General features: G+C 40.5%; 1 protein-coding gene across 13 annotated transcripts in view; it reads left to right on the top strand.

Moving 5' to 3' along the window:
• Positions 1 to 16242, top strand: part of LOC133455011 (formin-binding protein 1) — a 97024-nt gene that overhangs the window by 26714 nt on the left and 54068 nt on the right. For 12 of the 13 annotated variants that reach the window (XM_061733795.1, XM_061733802.1, XM_061733800.1 and 9 more), the window contains exon 2: positions 9694 to 9809. In XM_061733795.1, the coding sequence (XP_061589779.1) occupies positions 9694 to 9809 (116 nt within the window). Of the gene's footprint in view, positions 1 to 6443; positions 6833 to 9693; positions 9810 to 16242 lie in introns of those variants that run through there. The other variant, XM_061733803.1, reaches the window with a different exon arrangement.

Below are 16242 nucleotides of genomic sequence, written 5' to 3'. Positions count from 1 at the left end.
AGATCATTAAATAAATGTGTAAAGTAAATGCTCAAGACAACAAAGATATTCTTTGAATGTTTTTAATTCTTTGAATTTTCTTTTTCTCATGAAATAATATAATATTTGCTTTTTTAGCCCCCCAAAAAAGTGCGGAAAAAAGTGCAAAACTGGAAACAACAACAAATGGTACACATTCTGTACATTGGCACATTGGTGCATTGGCACTGTAAACATTGGGGTCATGGTAGAACGTCCCACAGCAATTATCTCAACTTGCAAACAAAAACAGACAGCTTTTCAACAGATCCACATTAACACTTGGCTAACTTCTGCCACCTCATTTTCAGATTTACTTTTCATGGCTGACCAGAGTATTCCATATTTCGCTTGCAATGGCCAAGTGGCGGGAGTTGACCTTCTCTGGTGGAGGAATTATTGTCAGCATATCCTCAAATGGATACCAATTGAGATCATCCCTCAACGGCCAGAAAAACATGTTTACATGTTGCAAATTGAACATTGCAACTATTAGCAGAATGTGCTTACAATAACATGCATTCCTCATTTACTTTATTGTACCCTAACATTGAAGTCCCAGATTGAGAGGTGGAGCTAGAATCTGGCAATTGGGCCCTCAATGGGTTTTCTGGTGTGACTGGAGATGCAGGGCTCATAGGAGGGGTGTTCAATGCTTTGAGCGTCTTCTTCCTTGCGTTGCACCTCTCATGTGCCTCTTTCCATCTCTTTCGCTGGACACGCTGTGCTCTCTCCGTGCGGTCTTTTTGCAATAGCTTCTTCCCTGTTTTTAAGTCTTCCTTCCATTTCTGTTTCTCTTTTTCTAAATATTGCTGTCTCCTCTCTGGATCAGCATCACGCCTAGCGCGATAGCGCCTTTGCTTTTCAGCAGCGCTGAGGGGTGGACCATCACTCTGAAAGAAAAATAAAATAATACAATTGAATTGTTTAAAATATGTAGACTAAACTCAATTAGTTTACTATTTGTAAAATATTTATTTGGACCATGAATAATGGTTTTGAATTCTGAGTAAACTGAGGAGTTGCAATCCTGTTACTCTAATCACAGCAACAGGGTTGCCCCTCACAGTAACAGGGTTGCCACTAACAGGGTTGCAAATCCATGCTAATGTTAGCTTTTTCTCAAAAGATGAAGCTAGCTATTTAGCTAACTGTTAGCATTTACCAAGAGAACACTCTTACATAAGTAAATAAGTAAAAACCTTTTTTAAAGTATTCATATTATACTGGAAATATGCGTAACAGGGTTCTTGGTGATAGATTGAGACATCCAAGCAAGGCTGACAATGTTATAAAAATATGAAAAATAGAAGAGAGGACATACCTGTGCTCTACCCATGCTGAAGGTAAAGTGTTTGATGATGTAATTTCCAATGTGTCATGTGACACGCACCTTTCTTCTTCTTCTACCATGCTAAAAAGCTTAAGGTAACAGGATTGCAGCCAAAGTGTGGGACATAGATTCCATTCGTAATAATACTTATTTAAAATATTTTTTTGATAAAAAAATTGCTTTCCACATCTACAAGAGACATTTATGGACAAACAAATACAAAAGAAAGTAGATTTAAATGTAATTTTAACAGTTTTATCTGATATTCAATTTGGTCACCAAGGGGCTGGGACCAGGGGAAATGGCATATTAGGGGCTACTCCCAACTTATTTGGTATTTTTAAAAATATTTTCAAAACATTGTTTCCCCCAGATGATTTAGATTTGGTGTAAGGACTAGTAAAACTTACACAAAAACTTGATGATTATGTATTTTGTACACAGTTTATTTGAAATTTCATGGGTGGGACGTCAAATGTCCTCCAATTCTGGAATGACCCATATATCGATATATTTTCAAACACGATATGGTACGAGACAATGTCGTTTATATCGATTTTTTTTTTTTTTTTTTTTTTTTTTACATTTTTTTTTAATGATTTTGATATAGCTTATTTTGTGACAAATTGACTTGAATGTTTTATTTGAGATTTGCACAAATGTTTTTTTATTTGCACAACTGGCAACCTCAGTGGAAAAGTCTGCCTGTTACTGTCTACATTGTATTAATTGCACAGTGTATTTTAATTTAATTGTTATGCAGGAAAGGGATATTTGTTTTATTTTATTCAAGAAGCATTTTTATTCTATATATGCAGGCAGTTTATTTTTATTTCATTTGTTTTATACATTTTGATATTGTGCAGACCTCTGTTAATAAAGGTTCCTGTGTGACATTTGGCACGAGGCTTTGTATTAAAACTGACTGTTTTTTTAAGGGTTTGCCTCAGAAAAAAATGAAGCTAACAGAGATGCTATGCTATAATGCTGTGGGGGAAACCCCAATTAAGGCACAGAAAAAATATCGAGATATATATCGAGTATCGCCATTTAGCTAGAAAATATCGAGATATGACTTTTGGTCCATATCGCCCAGCCCTACATCAACGTGTTTTTACCATTCTGCAGCCATCTTGGTAATTGTGAATATTAGATTGGACACTCCTGTATGGTCATTACATAAAGCCTCCCCTCCACTTGCAATTGGTTTGGTATGTTTTGAAATGATGGAAATGGCTCTGAATGTGAGAGGTATTTAGCAGGTGTAGAAGAATAACAAAGAACAGATGTTAGCTCTTCTATTGAGCAGCTGGAGACCCCCTCCCAGTCCTGCTGCCTTCACTCCTTGGTCAACACATGTGCCACAAAAAAAGAAGACAAAGCATCAAATGGTTTCTTGTCCCATTGTCCTCCCTGCAGCCTTACATCTATCCCGGCAGCCTCAGTGAATCACCTCCTGCGCTATCACTTTCTTTTTTTTGTCTTTTTTTCTTCTTTTTTTTCTTTCTCTGTTTGTTTGTTTCTCTCTTTTTTTCTCTAGTCTCTTTTTGAACACATTTCTTGTCAGTGGTGAAGCTCCATATACTGTAAGCACGTCACTGACACATTGTGAAAGCGTGTTACTAAGTTTGGAAACTTTGTGAAATTTAGAGAGACTGACTGGTAAAACTCTGTTAATAAGTTCATCAGGTGTAAATACACAGTTACACCACAAATACACCACAAAGTAAATTAGATGAAAAGCTTTTTTTTCTTTAAAACTGGACAACTGTGAATGATTACTGTCAAAATGTTGTTATTGGAAAATGTGCAGAATTTGTATTTTTATTTCTTTAAATATTACAGTTTAATGTGTTTTCATGACTGATGTTTATCCAGATTTATGTGTATCCTAATGTGGAAACTTCTGTCTTATGTGTAGTTTCCCCTTATTCGATGGATGAGCGGCCCTGTCTTGTTTCTCGTGTATTTTTCGTTGCAATCCCCTTAGTTGATGGTCAGAGTGTCAAAGCGACCTCTACAAGGCTCCAAGACCCAAACAAACCAGGAAGTTCCCACGAGTGTTTATTATTTTACCATCCAGTTGCTCATTTACACGACTGACTTTCATGATTCAGTTCACACAACCTGCATCTTTCTTCTTCCTGTTCCTTTGTTTCATCAACTCAGTTTTATAACGTTTTTTATTGTGCACTTCTTCATCATTTTTTCCTTAATGTCCTGGACACTAAATAAATAATAATAATAAAAAAAAAACCTTTTCCATCTATAATGGATGGGCTTCATCATCTCTTTTAGTGATTTTGAAGCAGAAGGCTTATTGCTCTCTACTGCCCCCTGTGGTAAAAAAAGATATTGATCATTTGCTCTGACCTGCAGATAGACGGCATGAAAGGAAGTGCTCATACGTCAGGCTCGCCTCTTTGTTCTGTGTGTGATAAAAGAACTGGAATCTTGGGAGATTTGGATTGAAGTGGTTGCTAAATAATGTGCATTAGTTCAGATTAACTGCTGGTCTGATACGTAAACCTGCTCCATAATCCCCGGCACTGCTTAGGAGGGGTGCTACAGGTCAGGAGGTTGATCCTTAAAACAAGCATGTGTTTGTTTTCGTACAACCTACATGCGGTATATTTAGCAACATCTACAGTAAGTGTCTCCTTTGTTCTCAGCTGAACCTGTTTCCCATTTACTGGATGATGAGAAATATTTATCTACGCTGTTCTGTTTATTTTCTTTCTTGGTACTGCCACAATAGAATGATCATAGCAGCGAGTGGGACTGTGGCCTGAGATAACAAGCACGGTTGGGCCGTTTCATATCCCGAAGGGATCCCCCACATATTCCCTGCTGCAGGAGCAAGGTTGGGTGTTGGGGGCTGCAGATCAAAGAGACGATGAGAGTCAAGGTCAGGACGAGGAGTTTTCGGTACGGGGGTTGCGCTGGAAGCACATGTGCTGCTAACGTTCCAGCCAACTGTGACTGAGGGATTTCAAAGTGTGAAAGTTGCATCCAGGAAGAGCAGGAAGACTCTAAAACCTGGCACGCTGCTGCTTTACGTGCGGTCAAGTCACTAGGACTGTGTCCTGTCTTTATTTATGTCTTTGTTCTGGAAGGAGTTGCATTCATAGCCAGAAATGGAAATAAAGTGTGGAGCCCATCCCACTTCATGCTCCCGCAGACCCAGTAAACACGAATAAGGAGACACGGGTATAGCTGAAGAATGGACAGATGGACGGAATTCTTTTGGTTACTACTTTTCATAGTTGAACCTGTGCCTTTAATCCCTAATTTAACTTACCAGCTGTGCAAAATCCAAGTACCGTATTTTCTGGACTATAAGCCGCTACTTTTTTCATAGGTTTTGAACCATGCGGCTTATACAAAGGTGCAGCTATTCTGTGGATTTTTCTTCCACCGCTCGGGTGCTCTATCCGGAATTAGAATAAAAACTAAGACAAAATTAATGCAAAGAAGAATACGCTACTTCTTCTTTAGCAGATAGAAGTAGGTAGAAGCAGATTTCAAACAGATAAATAGATAAATAAATACCGGTTATTTTCTCTTGGTTCTGTCCTGTTTTAATCAGCAAAGTTGCTGCCGTGTTAAAAGACACTGTTAGGAAAGATCTATTTAGGTACAAACATGTACATCATTTACAGTTCAAAATGGTTCTGTACATGTAGTAAATGTCTAATCTAACAACATAAATATTTGCGGCTTGCATATCTTTTTTTTTAAATAGAGCGGGTGCGGCTTATATACAGGTGCGGCTTGTATATCTTTTTTTTATTGTTTTTTTACAAATAGAGCGGATGCGGCTTATATACAGGTGCGGCTTATAGTCCAGAAAATACGGTATATTTCATTTGTTGGCTTAAAAAAAGCATTTGAATTCTCACAACTGAGATACCTAAAGGATGCCCTCTTCATGAAAATATCAAATAGTTTCCTCATTGTTGCTAGTTGAGACGAGGATTTTCCCATTCTGATAAATCTGAAAATGGCTAGCCAAGTGAGGAATGTTGATTTTGTTGATGCAATATCTTAAAATTAAGTGGAAGATGCACAGCTTGCACAAAAGGTATGCGTTTTTTTGTACAGAGTTTAAAGTGTGTATTACCCACGGGACTCTAGAGGTGTGCGACCTGAGGGAGCTAAAGCATCTGCCAGAGTGCAGTGCTTAGAGGAAGTCTTGGGCTGGATGCATGAGGTCTGAGGTTAGGACCTGGTGATATCAGCCAATAAGAGCAGAGAGCAACCAGTGATCATCAGGTTTTCTACAGACTCTCTGTCGGCTTTAGACCTGACAGCCAGTAATGAGCCCCCATTCAGTCTGATCAACCAGACAAATCCTTGGAAACTGAAATAAAGCATTAATCAGCCTAAAAATAGACTTATTTAGAGCTTGTTTAATTTTCAAAGATAGTCGTACCCGGTGAGAGAAGAGAGTGTTGCAGTCAGCAGATTTTTGTCATCAGATCTGCTCTCTTTGGTCAGAGATTAATTTATTTTTCATGGTGTTAAGTACTTCACTCACTGGAATGACAGAAGGTTGATGCGAGAAGTCGTCTCAGTAATTCAATTGTCATTATCTGTTATGCTCTTTTTTTTTAGTTTCCTCTCTCGAATCCATAATTTATAAACCTGATATTTTTTCTTGTGTCTTGGAAATTGCTTCATCGATTGCTTTTCCATTACGCCCCATCAAAAGGTTCAGGATCTCACAATGACTCATCACAAGATGGATCATAAGCTTTAAGTCAGTGTTTTAATATATTTTTCTGTTTATTTTTTAGGATTTTTTTATACTTTGTAGATAGTGACACAATTTATGAAGCCTCTACAGTATGGTCTCGAATCCCCCCCTCATGTGTAATCCCCTCTGCGTATAATCCCGCCTCCTCAGTTTCTTTCAAGCCCCCTCCCTTTGTTTTTCCTGTCTCTCTCTCTCTCCCTCTCTCTCTCTCTGTCTCCCTCTCTCTGTCTCACCATCCTCCTCTCCCTTCTCACTTATTCCACCTTATGCCTGATGGAGCATTAAGCCTGAATGCTGTAGGCAGCCGTGACCTCATATTCGGAGCGTGTTGCAGAGAGAGCCGGCTCTACAACCGTTTCCTCCCCTTTTCTTTTGGATTCCTGTTCCTTTCCAGAAAATTGGGAAATACTTGCCACAGCTGGGCAGTTTCTTTTTTGTTTTTGAGTGGGAGTAGTGGGAATGGGGGGGTCATTGGGCATTGTTCCCAAACCATTGTCTTACTGATGTGCACTTGCTGCACTTTGGATACGGTCAACCAAAAAGGTCTTGCAGATGATCTCACCAACCTAACCTGAGCTTTTTTTGTTTATTTTATTTTTTGCTGCGCTCATTTGTTTTTTGGAGGGGGTAGTGACGAGTTGAATGGACATTTTCCCGGATTTGGATGATTCAAAGGGTACACATTCCATGCTGTGGATAAGATGGTGCCCCTGCAGAAAAGGGTAATGTGAGAAATGTGTGTGCTGGAGTAAAGGACGTTTTTGTGTGTGATGTAGTGGCGCTGACGTGTGCTCTTCCTTGTGTGTGTGTGTGTGTGTTTTTTTTGTGCCCTGATTGTTTTGCTGGATGGTTACATTGAAGTAGGTTAGATCACAAGGTTCCAGAGGAGTGAGCAACCCTTTGGTCATAAAAAGGAAAGGAGGTCATAACAGAAAAAAAAAGCAGCAAATGTGTCTCTGCAAGCATTGGAAAACAACGCTGACTGGTGAAGCAGAGGAGTTGCCTCATTATTTCATTGAAAAACATCTAATTGTTTGGTTTTAATCTTGTCTTTCTTCTGTTGAGTGGCTTGTTGATGACTGATTTCTCATTGAAACTGACAAACAATGGAGACTGGAAAGTCCCTGTCACTCAGAGACCCACCATTGTTTTCCTTGAGTACTTCAATTGGGAGGCGTCGAGTTTGCGAGGGCTGTTCATCAGAGGTGTTGAGGACACTGTCATAGTCCAGGTTACTGCCACGCCACAAAACTGGATGGCCTTGACCTTTCTGCTTGAATCAAGTCAACCATACAAAAAGCTACTGATGCTCACTTGAAGTTGCACATGCTGCATAACTTTGTAGGCGACAGTACACCTCTTCATCACCGCAACCGCTTCCTGTGTCTAGAGTGTCACAAAGCTTTTAGTGCACATATCTTGAAGCAGTCCTGCAGTAAGCTTCATGGTTTTCTCAGAGAATCCTTGAATCCTTTTTTTTTTCTGCTGACACCTGCTTAGTTCATCCCGCTGCAAGTGCTATTAGCTGGACTCAGAGGGAGGGAGCCAGACATGGTGGAGGAGAGGATGGGGGACTGTTGGAGCTACACCAAGGTTTTCTTTATAATTAATTTTTTTGGTCCATCTTTTAAAATCTTACAAAGTTTGTGCTATCACGATTGGTTTTTAAAGTAGCTATGAATTGAGCTGTGATGTGTGAAGGTATGTGTGTGCATTCTTCTCTGAGCTGATGAATTTCATGACTTGACCTCAGCCAACTCGAGGCTCATATTTTCACTACAATTCGAGTTCAGCCTGAACAGTTGTGTGCGGTTATCAGTGCTGCGGACTCCCGACACCTTTATTTTACCTTGAGCTTCACTCAATCCCCATGATGGAAATACTACCAAATCAAGTTTAGATATTGAAGGGAAAGTTATTTGTCACACTGGCATGGAGCTCAGAATGAGTGCATGAATAACCAGGAAGCCAGTTTCTGAAGGATTCATGCAGATGCTTTTGTCTGATTCGTAACTGAGGGTGAAAAATGTTAATTTATTCATATCGTGTATGTCAAATGATTATGGTTGAGAGAGACCCGATTGTATAAAAAAATTGGGCTGCATTATATCCACCAAACTGAATTAATCACAATATTCTTCTTGTGTGTGAAAATATTTATTGCACTCAACAGAAAAAAAAGCATGTAGTGTCTAAACGGGACTTTCAAGGTTGGCCATTTTCACACATAGAAACTATAGATTCCCTCTTTATTCTGCCTCCATTCCCAAGCTGTGCATTCAAAACCATCCCATGAATGCGTAACATTACCTCCCCGGCGTCTGTTTTCACTAACCGTTACAGTGTTTTGTAATCAGAGGATTGTTTCGTTCTTCATCTTTGAGTTCCATGGCAACTAGTCCCTGATGTCTTTGGTCACGTTACTCAAACAGCATCCCATAAAGTGCTGCCACGGGAATCGCAGTCGCTTCTTGAGCGTCCCGGGGCACTGGCCTCAGTTTCGCTTTCGCTGCCGGTGTTTGCAGGGTTTCCGGTGCTGCGCGATGGAGATGTAGCTTCAGCCTCAGCAGATGATAGCCATGATGCTAGGCAACACCACAGTGTATACTTTTCCAATCAGAGACCCTAACTGATTTTTTTAATGTTATTCTTTTTTTCATCAGATAATTTTGCTGACAGGCTGAAGCAAAAGTTTAATTTACTCTTCAACACAACTCACTCTCCAATTGACTCGTTTCCGTCACTCGGAACACGTAACCGTGTTTGTTGGTCTGATTGATGGTAACGCTGACCGACGCTGACCGACACTGACCGACTCTGACCAAAGGCAGTTTGATAACAACCGCTGGTGCTGCCCTGTGGATGAGGAGGCCCTATGGATTGTTCTCATACCGTATTATTTCTAGACATGGCTCTGAGCCGTCAGGCTATTAATCGTATGTGTGTTTGTTTATAATTATCACCTTATTCAATTATGATATTGCATGTTTTTATTTATATCGTGCAGCCCCAGTAAAGCAAGCGACAAAGTATATAATACGGTTGGTCGAGCAAGGTTCAGCCTCTTCCACCACTGTTGGCGGTATTTATTTCTGCAGCTTCTCTACCTTGCTGCTAAACTCCGGCTTGGTCGTGTTTGTAGTCACACGTGTGGAGTGTTTTTTGTTTCCTCCCTCACACCGCTGCTACACCTTTTGTAAATAATTTGCAAATCTCTGGCTCGACCGGTGAATCAACAAGCGTTTTGTTACACAACGAATAACATCAGGAAATTTGTAAATGTATGGAAATAAATCAATACGTGAATCTGCATGTGAATCAATACTGTGATTTTTGGTTTTGCCCATAAATTGTGCAGCTTTACATAATCAACCGTGTTGGCTGTAAGAATCTGTAAAAACTTTGCTCCTCTGATTCCAAGATGGATACCTTTGTTTGTCCTGCCGCTCCTGCACCATGATATCATCATGATCAAGTTGATTGAATGTTTACTTCATTTGTGTGTCTCCATTGTAAAAGATAAGGAATTACTTCATTTTGAATGATGTAATCATCAATGCACCTTCTTTTTTCTTCACTACAGGATCAGTTTGACAACTTGGAGAAGCATACGCAGTGGGGGATTGAATTTGTGGAGAAGTACACCAAATTTGTGAAGGAGCGATCGGAGATTGAAGTCAGCTATGCAAAGCAAATTAGGTGAGTCTTCAAACTGACATGAGACACATATTTGGAGTTGGAAAGTGAAAATCAGGTTGAACTTTTCATTTTTCCTTCAGATGAATAAGATTAAAAATAAGACACTAATACTACTGCTACTGCTACTGCTACTGCTATTACTACTACTACTGCTACTACTACTACTACTACTACTACTACTATTACTACTGCTACTGCTACTGCTACTACTACTACTACTGCTACTGCTACTGCTATTACTACTACTGCTACTGCTACTGCTATTACTACTACTACTACTACTACTACTGCTACTGCTATTACTACTACTACTACTGCTATTGCTACTGCTACTGCTATTACTACTACTACTGCTACTGCTATTACTACTACTACTGCTACTGCTACTGCTACTACTACTACTGCTATTACTACCACTGCTACTACTACTACTACTGCTACTGCTACTGCTACTGCTACTACTACTGCTACTGCTATTACTACTACTGCTACTGCTACTACTGCTACTGCTATTACTACTACTACTACTGCTACTACTACTGCTACTACTACTGCTTCTGCTACTGTTACTACTGCTACTACTACTGCTACTGCTATTACTACTACTGCTACTGCTATTACTACTACTGATACTACTGCTATTACTACTACTGCTACTATTACTACTACTGCTACTGCTACTACTACTGCTACTGCTATTACTGCTACTGCTACTGCTACTACTACTACTACTGCTACTACTGCTACTGCTACTACTGCTACTACTACTACTACTGCTGCTACTACTACTGCTACTTCTACTGCTATTACTACTACTACTACTGCTACTACTACTGCTACTGCTGGTACTACTACTACTACTACTGCTACTACTACTGCTACTACTACTACTACTACTACTACTGCTACTACTACTGCTACTGCTACTGCTACTACTACTGCTACTGCTACTGCTACTACTACTGCTACTACTACTGCTACTGCTACTGCTACTACTGCTACTGCTATTACTACTACTACTGCTACTGCTACTACTACTGCTACTACTACTGCTTCTGCTACTGTTACTACTGCTACTACTACTGCTACTGCTACTGCTATTACTACTACTACTGCTACTACTGCTACTATTACTACTACTGCTACTGCTATTACTGCTACTGCTAATACTACTGCTATTACTGCTACTGCTACTACTGCTACTACTACTGCTACTGCTATTACTACTACTACTACTGCTACTACTACTACTACTGCTACTTCTACTGCTACTACTACTACTACTACTGCTACTACTACTGCTACTGCTATTACTACTACTACTACTACTGGTACTACTACTGCTACTACTACTACTACTACTACTACTACTACTACTACTACTACTACTACTACTACTGCTACTACTACTGCCGCTACTACTGCTATTGCTACTGCTACTACTACTGCTACTACTACTGCTACTGCTACTGCTATTGCTATTACTACTACTACTACTGCTACTGCTACTACTACTGCTACTGCTATTACTACTACTACTACTACTGTACACCTAATGCAAATGTAAACATTTCTATGGATATAACATGTCCCTACATTTGAAGCAGTTGGCCACTGGCTGGCTTGTCTGAATCAGATTGAATTAGCTGGATTCATTTGATAATTCAGCCTGCAGAGGTGTTTCTTCACTTGCTGCTGCTGGGAAGGACTGAAAATAATGGTGTACTCTTAACCAAAAGGTGCTAAAATGGTCTGAAAAACCAAAACATACTCTGTTGACAGCAGTTTACGCCTTCAGGTTCACACCTACATCATAGTAACGTGTCGCTTTATCATAGAAGTATAAGTCAGGCTTTATTGGTGACCCTTGGTGGTGTACTCTAATGTTTACTAACAAACTACATTCTGGCTGGAGGTTTTCCAATAGGCTTCAGAACCCATCGAGTTAACAGATAACAGCAGATGTCCAGTTCTGTGAAACTGACCCCTCTGTAATCTCTAAAGTCGTGGCATCGTCTTCATCCATTTCACCGCACATCTTTAATGGACCTTTAGAGGAATGCGTCCGGTGGATGCTTTTCTTTGTGGTTTTTTTACTTGAAATGTTTGAACTGCTGACATTACAAGCTGCTGTCGTGCTTTTCTTCGCTTCTAAATAGAGGTAGCAGACTTTAGGTGGGTTTCCGTTTTCGGGCGCCAGGGTCAAACTAACAAAGGTGGGACCTGTGACAGGGGGGAGTTCTTCTGTCCTTTCAGTGGTTGTGTTACTGTAACAGTAAAGCCAAACCGACCCTCCATACTAGTTGGGGGCAGGACTGCGCAGCTTTTTGTTGTTTTTGTTTAATTGCTAATAAAATAAATAAATAAAAGAAGGAGAAGACGAGGAAGAAAGATAAGGCAGATGCTAGGAAACATGGAAGGAGACGAGATGGTTGCTGTGTTTGCGTACGTAAGAAGACCCCTCCCTAAAATAGATGACCGATGAGTCTTCACCACCTCCCACCAAGGAGTTTTTCAGGACTACGTTGTATAGGTCAACCCAAGATTTATCTCAGCCCTCAAGGAACTCCCAGAAATGTCTGTTGCATGGTGGTTCTTGTTAAGGAGACTTGGGCCAGCAGTTGTTCTGCAAAACTATCCTGGACTTGTGTGACTGGAAATTGGCCTCATGCCTGCTCGGCCTGTGTGTTTAAGCTAATCAATTCTGCCACATCAACAGTTTAGTTTGATATTGCAATTAAAACTACGAATGTAAACAATGAAAATGCTCAGTCCTGGTACATTTCTGGAACTTGTAGTAGATTGCATTAAGCTTCAAATGATGTGAAAAGGTGTTTTGGGAATTTAAACCAAATGATAAGACTTCAAAAACATCAAACCATTGATTTAGATCATTTTGCTGGATTTTGTTCCAACTAGATTGCGAGCAGGCAGACGACATGCTTATATTTTATTTTTCTCTTGTTGTGAAAAGTCTGTCTGCCTCATTTTCTCGTGGTTGCTGGTTTGAGCTTCAGGCAAGAGGAAGTCAGCTTGTGGGGGGATGGGGCGGAGCTTGCATTTCCATAGTAACTACAAGGTATCAGCCTTTTCAACCCTAGGTCTGACCCAGTTTTTTTTTCCTTTGCCTGGTTCACCCCCTTCATTTTTCCCCTCACACACACTCCGTTTTCCTCCAGTCACTGATATTCAGCGATGGCAGCATGAGGAACCCCGTACTGACAAAAATCCAGCTCCTCGGGCTTCTTGCAGCTCAGCCAGCACAGTAGGAGATCCCCCCCTCCCCCCCCCCCCCCAAATCCACCATCTTCATCTGTAAAGAGGATGGCCAATATGGCTAAAGCCCTAAGTACTGACCACCCGCCCCCTCTTCAGAGGGAGCAACCAATGCCATTCCAGTATTTATATTAAAACTCCTCAGATCTTCTGCAGACCACACCACTCCTCTTTTTGAGAATTAAGACAGCTTGAGATAATAAGACTAGCTGTCTGTGTTTCAGTGCAGGTTTTAACCATATAACCTATAACCTTCCACTTCTTAACTTTTCACACACTGGTTCATCTTAAACGGAGAGATTTCTAATAATACATCTGGTAAAACACCCATATCTGCAGAAGCAACTTCAATAGTGTCAAAGGTGTTCGATGAACAGAAAGGTGTTTAGCTGCTTTTTGTATAAAACTTCTAAGGGTGCATTTAGTCTATACTGTTGCGTTGCGTTAAAGCAGGCAGTATATAACCATATTTGCTCTCCCATCTGAGGACATGTAGATGAGCACATAGATTGTTTCCATCTTTGTGCCCATACAGAGCTCTTGAGTGGATGCACATGCATAAAGATACGTCTGTGCACATCAAGTCAAATGAGACTAAAAAGCCCAAAATAGGGCGGCTTGACTAGGAAAGTCTGAGTGCAAGTTTTCTATTGTTTTCCACCTTTCAGTGTTGCAGTGCTACTTTGCCATACCTCAAGACTAATTATCCTTTGTAATCAACTTATCTCACGAGATCAGGTTTAAACTGTTGGCCACACTCGTACAGAAAAATACACAGGGCTTTTAGATCTAATAAGCTAATGGAGCTGGCCCATTGATCTCATCCTGTTGTCTCTCATCTGTGTTGTCAGGCAGATTTGTCCATCTCAAATAGAAAATGTCTTTTCTCATTAGACATTTTGGTATGTGTCAACTAAAAAGGTGTACATATATTTAAAGAAACAGTTTAAAGAAAAAAGACAGAATTGGCATTACATACAGCTGTGTGTGTTTTGGTCGTGTCAATGTGGGCCCTCACATGATTCCATCGTAGACCAAAGAATTGGTCATATATTCGCAAGATCAATAATAAAAAAAATAATGGGGAACTGGGTCAGTTATGGCAAACTGAGTATTGATCACCAGCTCCAGTTATAAGCATCCATCCATTTATCAATCCACCCCGTTTATGTACCCATTTCCGTGGTCGTGTGGGGAGGGTGGGGCCTATACCAGCCGGGTTGTCGGGTCCATTACGGGGTCACACAGAGACAAACTATCAGAGTCAGTGTAGAATCTCCATACAACCTTACATGCACGATTTTGGACTGGGGGAAGAAAGCTGGAGTACCTTGAGAAAAGCCCATGCACAGTAAGAACACATGAACTTCATACAAGATTGAAAACCACCATAACGCTTCTCCAAAGTGACCGTCGCCCCTTACCAAAAGAATGCCATCTGAGGCTTTAACTCCTTTGCACCCTTTCTGTCCCCATACCAATCACACAACACCCTAATCCAGGAATAATCCTCTTCCTCTGCATCGGTGTAAACATGCACAATGCTCCAGTCCAGTCGTTGCAGGCCAGTGCATTAATTCCTCCTCCTCCCCCCAAATTCCAGTCTGGCATAATCCATAATATAATGGAAATAAAGTCCTTTTAACAAAAGACACTGGGTGAGGGTGAAAAAAAGAGCGTCTGTCTGGTTGTATTATCAGCCAGTATGTACAGACGTTTCCTTCCAGTACAATGTGGACCAAGAAAAAAAAGAACCCTCCCAAAAACAAGCTGCTGCTCTGAATTTGACATGTTTGTTAAATGTATTTTGGAGGCTAGCAGATGTAGATATCATCTGGCTGTGAGTGTGAGTGAATAAATGGGTGAAAGGAAACTGGGGCTATAATTAGAGACGGAGTGAGAAGGACAGAGCGCAAGACACAGAGATAGATCTGCCTAGCAACAGTCCAAACACCGGAGGGGATTGAGGCGTGGGGGATGTGGCAGACAGAGCTGGATGGAGAGCATCACATGCACTTCTTTTTTTTTTTTTTTTTAACTTATACATTATTTAAATAAGAATTAAGCATCCTCTTTGAGAAAAATTTTCACATTTAAGCACTTAAACTTCCATCAGTCAATAAAATGCTACAACCCCACAACAGATCAGCATTGATGCACATTAATGTGTAGATGGATTTGAGCCGAGGAAAATATTTATTTGAAAATCGCTCAGAATGAGACAGAGGAAGGGACCACCATTTACACATTCCACAGCAGTAGCTGCAAAGATGTTTTCATACATCAGTTTAGCACTGATCTTAATAAGCACGATTTTAAACTTGTAGAAAATATAAAAATAGGCAGCCTACGCATTCTGTAGGTTGTGCAACCTTGCCAGACATATGAGGCGTGTCGTCTTGGTTACGGCCGGCTCTGGGAGCTTCATCAGAAGGTTACAACAAATATTCAAAGCTTAATTTTCCAAGGATGGACTGGTGGGGCCAACGACAAGATAAGGGTTTGAGATTGATGGTCAGAAATTGTAACGGATCCTCCAGCATAATGTAAAGATAACTGCAGACTTGTGCAGCGTTGCATGTGTACGTCATACACGACTATGCAGAGTGTGTACTGAAAATAAAAGCAGGTTAATCATGAATGCACCAACATTAGCTAAGTGAGCTAGCATTTATAGCATCACAGTTCAAGCCAGTCAGGTAGCGCCAGCCTGGAGGTAATTTTTCTTGGCTGTTGTTTGTTGTACATCTACACATCAGGATGTCATCCTTTTAACTGCTCAAATGAAGGGATGTGTCACTGACGGTGATGTTCACTGCGACAGACCTTTTCTGAATTCATTATGCTATAGGTTAAAAAGAAACGCCGGTCATGTGACTGCTGTGAACAGCTTCTGCTGTTGTAGTTGCTTTGTGGGATACTGTATGTGAGGTGGGCTGGTCAGTTGCACACTAGAAATGTCTCCAGAAGTAGCACGCTTTCTGTATCAAGAACGAACCGATCTTCACAACTGGATCTGTCTAGTGAACAAGAACATTTCGTTCATACTACATTTTTACAACGTCGGTACCCCATGTATGCAGCAGTTTGGCATTATTCTGATGTTGTTTGCATTTGCAAACAGCTTGATGCATTTCTGCCACCCAGACAATTATAC

This window comes from Cololabis saira, chromosome 11, assembly GCF_033807715.1.
Source record: "Cololabis saira isolate AMF1-May2022 chromosome 11, fColSai1.1, whole genome shotgun sequence".
In the NCBI taxonomy this organism is placed as follows: domain Eukaryota; kingdom Metazoa; phylum Chordata; class Actinopteri; order Beloniformes; family Belonidae; genus Cololabis; species Cololabis saira.
Note: the sequence above shows the minus strand (reverse complement) of the source record. Positions and strands in the feature narration are given on the sequence as shown.